The sequence below is a fragment of the Acipenser ruthenus genome, chromosome 7 (assembly GCF_902713425.1).
Source record: "Acipenser ruthenus chromosome 7, fAciRut3.2 maternal haplotype, whole genome shotgun sequence".
Lineage (NCBI taxonomy): Eukaryota > Metazoa > Chordata > Actinopteri > Acipenseriformes > Acipenseridae > Acipenser > Acipenser ruthenus.
Window position 1 is genome coordinate 58,727,698 of NC_081195.1, and position 13,280 is coordinate 58,740,977.

Sequence of the window (13,280 nt, forward strand, 5' to 3'; positions counted from 1 at the left end):
AAAAAAACTGAAGGTCCCAGCGGAAACTTTGGGGGTTCCAATGAAAATGTTGGTGGTCCCAATAAAGTACAGTCTTAATGCTATGGTACACTAAAAGCCACAAACAGAACGTTTTCTGTTTAAAAGAACGAGGAACAAAAAGGCATAGCAAAATAATCCACAAAAGGAAAATTCCATAAAGATCAAATGACAACTAACCATTCTACTCAACCAGGCATCCCCTCTGCTCTCAATCTTAAAGGTGACCAAATGCAGAACCTTAAAGCATTTAAATATTTAGAAATATTTGTTGCACCATAACTCTAGAGAATTATCAATATTGAATGTAACAATGCTATTTTTTTCTGCTTTAATAAATATTTTTTAAAACCGTGAAATATCTTGAAATATCTATTTTTAGACCATGAACTAAATCGTTTTTTTACCGTGAAAAAAAATGCAGCGATGTCTAAGATTTTGAAACAGTTGCTTATGCTTGGGAAGCAGTCAGCAAGAAAGTCTGAAATGGATTTTTAGCAAAACACGCAAACGTACTCAGGAGGTCACGTGAAAGGGGCGCAACTCAGTATAGTGTTCAGTCTGCTCCGATCCAAAACGTTTTCCAGTTCTCCACACCAGGCACTACAACGTATTGCCAAGATTCTGAAGCTTGCACGTCACACAATGCAGCTGTATAACCTGCATGTTTAAAAAAAGCGGTGGGGCGTCAGACGGACGCATGTCCCGGGGACGCAGATAACTGCAAACCTGGAAGTCCCGACAAACGACCCGTGCGTAAAGGACGCGGGTACCTGTGTCCACGAGGGCCTTGGTCCAGCCCTATATAAAAATATGAATTGGTTACCTTTTGTATAGCTGGCAGTCTCTTACTTTCCCTATGAACAGCATCCAGCGTTTCAATGTGCATCTGCACGATATCTGCAAAAAAATAAAACCAGTGTCACAAAAAGGAAACAAGCTACGCTGAACCAGCACAACAATTCTGATCCCTCATTCACGCAGATCATACCTGGTATCATCAAGTGAAGTGCCTTTAGGTGCTCATTGGTCACACCACTTTCAGTGCAAACTTTATCCACAAATCTGTTGATGAACCGGACCACAGAGTTGGCAACATCAGAACCTTCGGCATCTTCAAAACCACTTTCAGTGTCATAGCTTTCAGCCATGCTACCTGCAATGCTGCATAGAATAGGGAAACAGTTATCCACTGTTCTTATTTTATGTATTCCATTGGAATGTGAAATAAGTCTACAATAGTTGCCTTATAATACCTGTTAGTGACATAGCTGTTACTGACACTCTCAAAGTCCCCCAACCCAGAGCTGCGCAGAAGCCTGTTCTTGCTGGTGTCCAGGGGGAGCAGTAGGTAGCTCATGCGATTAGCGTAATGAATAGCCTGACTGAACACAGTGCTCTCTTCCTTCTGAATCAGCTCCTGCTGCTTATCTTTGCTCAGCATAGGCCACTGTCTCCTCTGTTCCGAAGCAATCTCTAGTGCAGACTTGTATTCCTGTTGGAGATGTAACGAGACAGAGGAGCTTAATGGTGCGTATATCTTCTGCATTGCAAAGGGCATTAGTCTTTAATTAGCATTTTAGGAACAATGGTAAAAATGTGCATGTATTGATGCAGCACTTATTACCTGGCTATGTTCCTCATTTTCATTGCCTTCAAGATAGAGTGCACGAATGTGATTCTGGACATCGCTGTAAAACATAGCCTCCCAAAACTGCATGTTGGTCCAGACACTGTGATCCTGAACACAGCTGTAAGCAAACTGGGTGACCCCAGCTCCAAGTTTCTAAAAATAAAATACACAATAAAAGTTCAAGGAAGGATTTGTAGAAGTTACCAAGAATGTTATGTTGCAAAAAATTGCCAAATCACAACAATGAAACACATCTCGACACTGCAGTCCACAAAGATGCAATGTTATTCAGAATATAACCCAAATGCATACTGTTAGTTTTTATTGACACAAATCCAATACAGTACAATGAAAAGTAGTATACATTTAAAAGCACTGTGCATTTTATTGAAAACACTGTTGTAAGTGAACTTCTAAAAAGTATACATTATAAATTAACTTCACTTGAAATCTACATGTCCCATTCAGATCAAAGGCATTTTTAAACCACAAAAGCAAGGCGTGACTAACATCTACAGTTTGCTGTTCACAGGCCTGTATTATTGTACCCCCGTTTTTCAGAATGGTTGACTAAGTATTTGCAGGAATGTTGAAATCTGCAGTAACAATTTTCTTTCTTAGTGGTGGTGTATTACCCACTGCTTTCAACTCCACTTTTGTCTGCAAATGCCGGTTTCTTGCACTGCTTCATGGAAATGGCATCGATACATGAGCACAAAATAATCCGCACAAACAGGACATTTGTGTTAACTGAATTAGAATTATAAGAAGCAATTTATAATAAGTGACTGCTAAAGTTGGCTAGGACCGTTTTAATGAGAATTGACTATATATGCAGAACGAGAGAGAGAGCACAAGAGAGAGAGAGAGAGAGAGCGAGAGAGAGAGAGCGTGAGAGAGAGATACATATTTGAACAATATTATTAATTTGACTAAAATGTTTTAACGAATGCCTAAATTAATTTAATAAAATGTAAGAAAGGATTGACTTACTCTGCAGAAGGCTGTAACGAGGGGTAAAAGTGCTGCTGCTATTCCATGTTCATCCATATGAGAACAGTCCTATGAGAGGAGAGGTGAATTATAGCAAAATCCAGCAAAACAAGGTAATCTCTCTTTAAAATATGCCCTGTTATGTACTCTTCCATGATGGTATAAAATTGGTCCTCTACTTTCCTGTGAGCCATCTGTTGATGTGCATGCATAATGCGTTTTAGGTCTGGTACCTTTTCTTGATATAATGAAATTACTTTTAAAATGCAAAACTGAGATTTAATTAAAATAAAGCATCTCGCACTATTACTCTAGTCTCTCCATGGTAAAACCACACATCTGAAAAAGGAGACGTACACTAGACTGACAGACCTGTTCTAAATCTTGAGAGCTGTGCCAATTATGCAACATTGTTTGCAGATATGTCAAATATAGAGAAAAGTCTTCATAATATTAGTAGAAGCAACAAAAGCAAGGTGGTTTACGTTTAATCAGAATATCATTTAAGGTCTGTTGTGAAAAGATAACATAGGACTATTTTTCATTAATTAAAGGTTTCTTCATAAAATTACATTTGTGTTGATTACAGTACATTACAAGTTTGCTAGCTGCTGAAGAAGAAACTATTGGTCTATGAATCTACAGTGCCTATAGTAAGTATTCACCCCCTTAGACGTTTTCAAGTTTGTTGTGTTACAACCTGAAATCTTGATTTTTTTTCCTTTGGATTTACACAACCTACTCAATACTTTGAAGAGGCAAGATCATTTTTATTGTGAAACAACAGTTAATGAAAAATAAAAAAACTGAAATGTCTTGGTCAGATAAGTATACACCCCCCTGAGTCAATACTTGGTAGTACCACCTTTGGCAGCAATTACAGCTGTGAGTCTTTTGTGGTAAGTCTCTACCAGGTTTGCACATCTGGATCGTGCAATATTCGCCCATTCTTCTTGGCAAAATTGTTCAAGCTCTGTCAAGCTGGATGAGGTCGTTGGTGGACAGCAATCTTCAAGTCTTGCCACAGATTCTCAATCTGATTCAAGTCCGGGCTTTGACTGGGCCACTCTAGGAAATTCACTTTCTTGTTTTTAAGTCACTCCAGTGTTGCTTTGGCTGTGTGCTTGGGGACATTGTGCTGCTGAAAGGTGAATCTCCGTCCCAGTCTTAGGTCTTTTGCAGACTGAAGCAGGTTTTCCTCAAGGATTTGCCTGTATTTAGCTCCATCCATTTTGCCCGCTACCCTGACAAGTTTCCCAGTCCCTGCCGATGAAAAGCATCCCCATAGCATGCTCCACAGTAGGGATGGTGTTACCTGGGTGATGTGCTGTGCTGGGTTTGCGCCAGACATAACACTTTGCATTTAGGCCAAATAGTTCAATTTTTGTTTCATCGGACCACAGAATCTTTTGCCACATCTTTTCAGAGTCTCCCACATGCCTTTTTGCAAATTCCAAGCAGGATTTTATATGGGCTTTTTTCAGAAATGGCTTCCTTCTTGCCACTCTTCCATACAGGCCAGATTTGTGGTGTACCTGAGCTATTGTTGACACAAGGACAGTTTCTTCCATCTTAGCCATGGAACGCTGTAGGTTTTCAGAGTTGTCATTGGCCTCTTGCTGGTTTCTCTGACCAATGCCCTTACCCGGCTGCTCAGTTTGGGAGGACGGCCTGCTCTAAGCAGATTCTGGGTGGTGCCGTATACCTTCCACTTCTTAATGATCGACTTGACTGAGCTCCAAGGGATATTCAATGTCTTTGAAATCTTTTTATACCCCTCCCCTGATCTGTGCCTTTCCACAACTTTATCCAAGAGTTGTTTTGAAAGCTCCTTGGTCTTCATGGTAGTACCTTTGCTTTGAATGTACTACCCAACTGTGGGACCTTACAGAGACAGGTGTATTTAATCTGAAATCATGTGAACCACTTTTATTGCACACAGATGGACTCCATTTAACTTATTGTGTGAATTCTGAAGGCAATTGGTTGCACCGGAGCTTATGTAGGAGTGTCATAGCAAAGGGGGTGAATACTTATCTAATGAAGACTTTTCAGGTTTTTATTTTTAATTGATTTGTTTTTTCACCCCCCCATTTTTTCACACATTGAAAGTGTTGAGTAGGTTGTGTAAATCAAAGGAAAAAAAATCCAATTTAAATGCATCAAGATTTCAGGTTGTAACACAACACACTGTGAAAACGTCCAAGGGGGGTGAATACTTACTATAGGCACTGTATGTAGACCATAACATTTTGTTACAGTGAAAAAAGCTTTTAAACAGCAGTGTAAAAAACTCTTAAATGCACAATACCTGGAGGGTACAGTTCAACATCCGGATAATGTAGTCAAACTGCTGATCGTCCAGTACAGCCCGGTTCTGTTGTACATGGAGGTTCAGCTCTTGGGTCAGGCATTGCCGGGCTGCACGCCCCTTTAGTGCCCTCAGAACTGCAGGCAACAACTGGGAAAATTAAAATTAAAATCAAGTTAAAACTCAAAGGTGTACTGCCTGAAACAGCTTGTAGCCAGCACCTCAAACTTTGTGTATAAGTTCTCAAAGTTGCTAAATGCCTGGAGTGTTGCCCCCTATTTATTCCCACCAGTCCAACCAAAATATGCAAGTGGTTTAAGTCTTTGAAACTAAATAACCCCCAGCTCACAGTGCTAACACTGAAGACAATATATGTACTGGTCGTGCATCATAATAAATGCTATAACCAACATAATAATCGGAACCATAACTTTATGCAAACATGTTATAAGGAAAGTTAATGGGCTTCCTGATAAAGGAATTACCTAACATTAACTGAGAACAGACTTGTTTATAAAATCCTCATCTTTATAAACAAGTTAGTAACATACAAATCCTACTATGGCTGTAAACACCATCAGTAAAATGAAAAACTAAAAAAATCACTTAGACAATATATCCACAAGCAAAAATTAAAGTGTGATATACAGATGTCTGCCTATATACCCAGAAAAACTTACATGCTTAATAAATTGTGCTAAAGAAAGTCCTCAGAAAGATTAATCACAATTTGACATGCGCTTCTCTAGATATATATTCAAAATGAAGTGTAACATACAGAGATTACAATTTATTCTCTCTCTCGGGGGAAACGCACGTGCAGTAGTCAAATTATGAAGCAGACAGTTTGTTTTTTCTTTCTTACTCGTTTTTGAAGCATGCATGTGATAACGTTCAAGAACCTGAACATGATGCAAACTTGGAATTACAAGGGACAATGCAACCCAAGGCAAAAAAACAAAACAAAGTTTAAATGCGTCAGACAAAACAAGAAGAAAAGAAACGGCCAAGTTCCAGATAAACTTCTCTATAAATCTCTATACCCATGGGTTGTCTATGATGCAGAAAATATTCCAGTGACCTATAGTTATTGCATTGCAACTAAGAAAAATAATGCATTTAATGAAAGGCTGCCGAGATTTGTTTTTAAAATAATTTAACAAAACACGGTCATACAAATGACTGTGTTGCTGCTACTGAAGCAAGAGCAATGTAGCCATGTACAGAGCGTGCCATTGTCAATACCTTCAGTAAAGAAAAGGAAGCCGTTATATCAGCTATGCAGACTGCGTATTACCTTGCCAAGAAGAACACTCTGAATAGGGACTTTGGGGATCTAATTATGTTCAAGTCAAGAAAGAAACATTAAAATTAAAAAGCCAAATTAGCCCAGATTTTTCTTTCATTGACTTCACAGATCTCCAATACAGTCACCATTATTTGTTGCAGTCCCAAACCAAAACATGTTAATTACTAACGGTACCTCACTAGTACCACTTAGCTTTCCCTGCATAACTAAAATCGCCTCCATTGTAAATGTAGTACTGATGTCAGCAGCTGGCTGAGAGGCATGGCTTCAGCCGCTACAATGTAATAAAAACAGATCTAAGAAATCAGCTTAAAGTGACACGTGTAAAACTGCTAATGCAAATGTCTGCGGACACACCAAACCTTGACAAAATTTCTGAATTTGCCTTTGAGCAGGCTTTCCAATATTGGTGCAGTGAGAAAGAGCACAGGGTTTTGGTTTGAATGTATCGCAGAGCTGTTGAAAATCCTCTTCAGGTGATGGAAAGCTGAAGCACAAGTTTAAATTGCAGTGAGTTGGTTCAGCTATGTACGACAATAAATACTAAATGTAACACGTTTGGATGGCATTAGCGCATTCATAAATATTGAAACCTGCTTTTTAAAGGGAGAGGTAGCATTTTTGTGTTACAGGCACCAATGCGTCTAACCCCGAAAAAACTGTTTGCAAATTATTTTTCTGTCGAATTTGCAACCATTTTATTTCCAGTCTGGAGCCCTGCAAATTCAAGCCTTACACATTTTATACACAGCGTGACTCTTACCAAGAACATGAGGTGAGTGCACACTGGATTTTAAAACAGTCATAGCAGGCTGAATTTCACCGTCACTCTGATGAGATTATCAACATTAATAACCCGCCTCCGCTCAGCTTCCATTTCGCTCCGCTGCCGGCGGACTTGATAAAAACACCCTTATCACAGTGATTGGTAGGTGAGGCTGCTAGAGGACATGCTAAGAAATAATATTATCTAATTAGCAGTGTCGGCACAAATTAATGCATGCTCATGTTTATATTAGTAGACATAATTTTACTTTAAAAAAAAAAAAAAAAAAAAAACACACCACAGTGTACCGACAAGGGCCACTGTATTGATAATCGTATTGTCAAGAAAAACATCACGGTTCACTGTGTTAATCGGCACCCTAGTTATGATACATGAGTAATGTACATACAATCTATCTGTCTATCTATATTATAGTAATTTAAGGTATAAAAACAGGATGCATACCACAGCTTGAGGAATGTAGTGACTACTGAAGATTTCCAGTGACTAAAGTTTATTGAAAGGATTAGTCACCAGTGACTACAAACATATAAATGCCAGGGAAAACCCTGGGATTATCCATAACCACATTTTGATACACTCAATTATTATTATTTTTTTTTAGATATACATGTAAAACATCAAAGTACACAAAAACAATGCATCAAGAAACCCACCTTTTTAGCTTCTACTGTTTTGTTTTCAAAGATGTAAGTAATACAGTTCCTGACCACTTCTAATCTCCGAGCACTGTTAGCTAGGACATTGCTGTCAATGATGGCATCTGGAAAAACAATAAAAATATATAGGATAATATCAATAGAGAACTTCCTTCTAAAAAATGTGAGGGTTTAAAATAAGTAAAGACTTCTTAAACATTTTTTTTTGCCATTAACCTAATAATACATCTTCAATTGTTTATTGAATAAAGAATGTATAGTTTGACAGGATAATCTGATTACCGGGGGGAGGGCCGGATGGCACCATACATTTCTTCTCTGATTTAACAGCAGGTATTTCGTTTTTTTGTTTGGCGGCGGCATGGTCAATGAACAGCTGAACTGTCACCTCATCAAGGTGGGGGAAGGTTGTCTGATGTAACCGCAAGTGCGAGCCCTCTGTTGGCCTTTGTACCTTGTGCATGGGAACGGCTGGGTAAGGGTTCTCCTATTAATCAAAAATAAATAAAACATCTGTATCATCATATTTTATTTTCTCACAATTTTGTTGTATACAAAGTTGGCATTAAGTCACTTGACTTGGGGTATATCAACATATACTGTTGCCCATCTACAGTAGCTGGCTTTATCAATAATGAGTCTGGGCAATCATAAAATTCATCTAATTATCAATACATCTTATTTTACAGCCCTATTCAAAAACAACCTTGCTGTTTTGTGTCTTAAATCCCAGCCAGGGCCTGTCAATACCAGCTAGTGGGTCAGCAGATGGCCACTGCCAGTGTTTTTCCACTACCTGCATTGGCAGTTCGTGTTCTGTCTTTTGACTACAATGTCTGTGCCACTTAAATCATTAATTACAAAATACATACATTTTTGAAGAGTTGTTCAGCCAGCTCCTTGATGTGCTTCATTACTTTGTGTGGATTTCCCTCCTCCAATCTCATTCGATCAACTTCAGTGGCTATAAGCTAAGTGACAGGGAAAACAAAAAATATTTTAAAAAATATAATCTTAACAAGGTAGATTATGGTTTTGATGAAGAAAAAAACTGAAAATCAATGTTATTAAAATACTACTCGAATGCAGTCAATCAAAATTCAGATATACTTCTAACTATTTTTTTTTAAATTAACGTATAGATTAGAATTAGAATTTAATACCATTAGTATGTTCAAAAAATAATACCCCCTGCTGATTGGCTGCATCTATCTACAAGTTCCAAGTCAAGTACCACTGTAACAGGAAGGAGGCTGAGAGCGAACCAGTAACCTCACACACAAGGGTCAGAATCTGTAACCACAATGCATTACACACCATACCCAGTTACAAGATAATAAATAAATACAAAAATCTTACTTCATCAAAAAGATCAATTGCTCTGTAAGACGGTCCCCTCTCTGATACAAAACCAGCAAATGCCATCCCGTCCAATACCTTCATGAGAAAATCATCTTCAGTCAGAACACGCTGACCCAAAAACGCAGCCTGAATACAAAAGAAAAACACAAAAAATGTGTTTAACCACTTTCCACCATACTGTACTTAGCTGAGGGACAGTAATTCACCCCTGAGGATGAACATCAGTCGAGGTTTTAAAGGTATAACATACAGTCGAGGTTTTAAAGGTATACGCCTATATTTTAAAACATATATTTTACTAAAACCAGATACTTTGGCCTTTACTTTTTGATTTATTTTGTGCAACAATTCCTTCAAAGTACAAACTTGTTTCAAATGGCTGTTCTTGCCTTATGAAATCGGATGACAGGTTCAGGGTGGACGCGAATGATATGCAAACACCAGCGATGACCCTGAAACAGCTGTGCAAACAGCCACAGAAACACAGCACGGATTTCTTTATCCTGGAATAAAGACCAGAAAAAAAACAATAAGCCTATATATATTTAAAAGAAAAAAAAAAAGAAGAAAAGCAAAATATCCTAAAAATATGCACCTGTAATGTAAAACATGAGATTAACTGCTCTTTCTTATCAATCCCAGCTGGCATCTACCAGGTATTGCCAAATGAAAGCTGTCCAGGTACAGTAAACTTCCATTTACAACTGCATAAATACACAGTTAAACTGCAGGATTAATGTGTTAGAAGATATTATCCATCCTACTGCAGGCCTGCTTTATTCAGAGGTCATGCAACCATCATATATTAGAAATTTTAAACACCGCCCATCCAGCATCAGACCAACCCTGCCAAAGTAAACTAGTTGTCAAGTAAATCGGTTTGTGGTTTTAGAAGTTCCAAACTTTGTTGGTACGGTGCAGTCTGAGGACACATTCTAGATCAATGAGCTGTGGAACTCCCAAATGGCAAAGTCATAACTTACCTGGATTTTAAGTGAAGAAGGCTGAATAGTAGATGGTGGAAAAGCATGATCTGCAACCTCTAACTCTGGATCTAAAATCTAAAAAAAGTATTCATTTAAAAAACACATTCCTTTAATGCAAGAACACTGAAATGGTCAAGTATACATTTTCTGTCAAGCTGTTTTAGTTTGGGGGTTATTAAAAGTAATGGACAGCAACTTAACTGGTCCCCCATCAGAACACTTACAGTAACAGCACTGTAGGTGACCACAGCAAGGAAAGTTGGACAAACTAATGATGCAAAACTAAAAAATGAATTAAAAAAATAAATACCATTGCAATATTTGCTTGTATTACAAAAGTATCACATTAGGGCTGCTACGATTAAATCAAAAATTGATTCTTGGATCGATTCCATTCCTCATTACATACATCGATATAAATACTGAATAATCGATTCAATAATTACATTTTTGTAACGCGCATAGTTAATAACATTTAAGTTTATCAACTAAAACGTACCAAACGCCCTGCCTTGCTATTTACAGTATTTCTGCTAGACAAGCAGTGCACGTGCTCTTCTTTTCCTGCTCGTGTTAACTAGCATATGATTTGCTGGTCCCATCCTACCAGCGATTCAGTTATGAAAATAAATTGCAAACAGCATGCTGCCTTGGATCCAGAGCAGGATGACAGGCTTGTATTCCTGGCAAAGAGCTTGTAAATAAATTGTGCACATTGAAGAAAACTGACTGTTTATGGTTTGCGCTTCTTTGGAGTTTCAAAATGAACGTATGTAATGAATATTTAACAATATTCAATAACGTTAAAATAAATAAACAATCAGTGATGTTAAACGCAATTTTGGACTAACAATCAGCTTGACCTATAGCGGGTATGCATGTTGTGGTAAGTAAATCAATGTATTATTATTATTATTATTATTATTATTATTATTATTAGCAAGGATTTCCGCATTGTGTGCTTCACAGAAAGTGAAGGTTAGATGGTACAGTATTAACAAGATGCAATGCGTGATGCTGCAGCTGTCACTGAATAAACTTCTCTAATTTATATAGATTACATTCCAAAGTACTCTGTTTGGAATAAATATTTGACTAACACCCCTGTAGTATGTTAAACATGCTTTAGGCTTGTTGCGAATGTTGTGCTTTTTTTTTTTTTTTTTTTCTCCTGATGCTACCAAGGCGTAATTAACCCTTATTATTATTATTATTTATTTCTTAGCAGACGCCCTTATCCAGGGCGACTTACAATCGCAAGCAAATACAAATACATTCAAGTGTTACAATATAAGTCATACAATAAGAACAAGAAATACAATAATTCTCAAGTGTGACAAACCAAACCAACCCTTGCATTCAATTGTTGTGCACACGCTTTTACTTAACAGCAATGATATTAAAATAATCACGTCGGTGGGAGAGGCGCGGAGCGAAAATGTATGTGGGCGGTACAATCAACATTTATTCTAAAAGATTATATTTTGTGTACCCAATTAATCGATTGCTATTTTGAGGCTTAACTGACAGCCCTATATTACATATAGACTGTAATTACCATAACGCAGTGTGGTATAATTAAACAGCATTGCAGAATCAGGTCACAACGGAAATCACTACACTTTGAACTTACAAATACCCCATTTTAAATTATTATTATTATTATTTATTTCTTAGCAGACACCCTTATCCAGGGTGACTTACAATTGTTACAAGACATCACATTATACATTATTTCACTTTTTTTTTTTTTTTTTTTTTTTTTTACAGATATCACATTATTTTTACATACAATTACCCATTTATACAGTTGGGTTATTACTGGAGCAATCTAGGTAAAGTACCTTGCTCAAGGGTACAACAGCAGTGTCCCCCACTGGGGATTGAACCAAATAAATCTTGATTTAACAATGGAAATTTCATATCTAAAACTAGGCACTGGAGATAATGCCATTCATGCTGTATGGCTTCAGAAGTCATATAGGAGTTAAAGATTTAGTTACCATGGACAGTACAGTCTGAGTCTGATGTAATAGCGGTTCAGGTAGCAATGAGATGTGGATACACTCTGGAATGGTCACAGTCCCTCCATCAAGGTCTGCTATAATTACATCCAACTTAAAAGAAAACAAACAAAACATTCAGTTCACCAATGTGATTAAGGATCAGAGGAGCAGGTGTTACAACTGTAATAATAATAATACTTGAAGCTGAAATGGTGACAAAAAAAGCATTTTGGATTACTGTTATAATGATTTATGCAAAGCATTTATTTATTTTCTGCGAACGTAAAAAAATAAAAAATAAAACCTGGTAGACATTATCTAAAATTAAGGGAAAACAGTACTATCTGACTAGGACAAAAAACATCATTGTGAAATACAGAGAGCAGTAATTTAGTACAGTCCATGTACAATTTACAAACCATGAATGAATTCATTACCTATTAATGAGAAAGCCCTGTATTGTCTAACAACCCGCTCCAAATTAAAATGAGCTGAACCTTGATAAGATCATTGTTCAGATAATTTTGTAATTAATACAAACATGCTTTGATAAAAATAACTGTTAAAGAGATTTAAGGAAACATCGGTCACAGAGTCCTCTATAAGTACAGTTAGAGCGCCTCGGACAACTGCATTGTAGCATTTCAGGTCATTAACTTGCTGGTAGGACTGCTACAGGAATGCATTATTCAACCACAATTGTATTTCAAAGAAAAAAAAGATCACTGACCAGTTCCTGTGTCTCTGAACGAAAGAAGGAACTGACTCCAATGATGAATGGTGTTGGGGTGCAGAGTACCTCCAAAAGTTTACCTGGCAGGATTGGGATGTACGTGAAACTGAAAGAGGTAGAAGTAATACAATAAACGGTACTGAAAGCACACCCAAATATGATCACTTAAACCCACTATTTAACAGTTCTGTTCCAGTGGTTCCAACTCTAGTAAGACTGTAAAATGTGCTGGTCACTGCTGTTGTTATTTACAGTCTTCAATGTCATTGTCTATCATGTGAACAAACTCTAGAATTGCATTTCTTGTAAAATTAAAACATGTCAGTTTAGGTGTCACAATTAACAGTGTCTCTTCTCCTTTTATGACTGTTAACTTTGCTACATAATACCCAGGTTGTACACATATGGTTTTCAATCTTGGACAACAGCACGGCTATGAGCAGGACCCATTGTTTAAAATACACCATATGGATAGGATGTTCA

At 37.4% G+C, this 13,280-nt stretch overlaps 1 protein-coding gene across 6 annotated transcripts in view; it reads right to left on the minus strand.

The window, feature by feature from the left end:
• The window catches only part of LOC117415795 (myotubularin-related protein 5-like), a 70,649-nt gene that overhangs the window by 26,628 nt on the left and 30,741 nt on the right, over window positions 1-13,280 (minus strand). For all 6 annotated transcript variants that reach the window (XM_034026604.3, XM_059027411.1, XM_059027409.1 and 3 more), the window contains 14 exons: window positions 12,795-12,903; window positions 12,062-12,175; window positions 10,056-10,133; window positions 9,462-9,575; window positions 9,070-9,198; window positions 8,583-8,681; window positions 7,993-8,197; window positions 7,708-7,814; window positions 4,956-5,105; window positions 2,645-2,713; window positions 1,646-1,804; window positions 1,275-1,513; window positions 1,010-1,182; window positions 845-918 (listed from right to left, as the gene is read on the minus strand). In XM_034026604.3, the coding sequence (XP_033882495.2) occupies window positions 845-918; window positions 1,010-1,182; window positions 1,275-1,513; window positions 1,646-1,804; window positions 2,645-2,713; window positions 4,956-5,105; window positions 7,708-7,814; window positions 7,993-8,197; window positions 8,583-8,681; window positions 9,070-9,198; window positions 9,462-9,575; window positions 10,056-10,133; window positions 12,062-12,175; window positions 12,795-12,903 (1,819 nt within the window). The remainder of the gene's footprint in view (window positions 1-844; window positions 919-1,009; window positions 1,183-1,274; window positions 1,514-1,645; window positions 1,805-2,644; window positions 2,714-4,955; window positions 5,106-7,707; window positions 7,815-7,992; window positions 8,198-8,582; window positions 8,682-9,069; window positions 9,199-9,461; window positions 9,576-10,055; window positions 10,134-12,061; window positions 12,176-12,794; window positions 12,904-13,280) is intronic.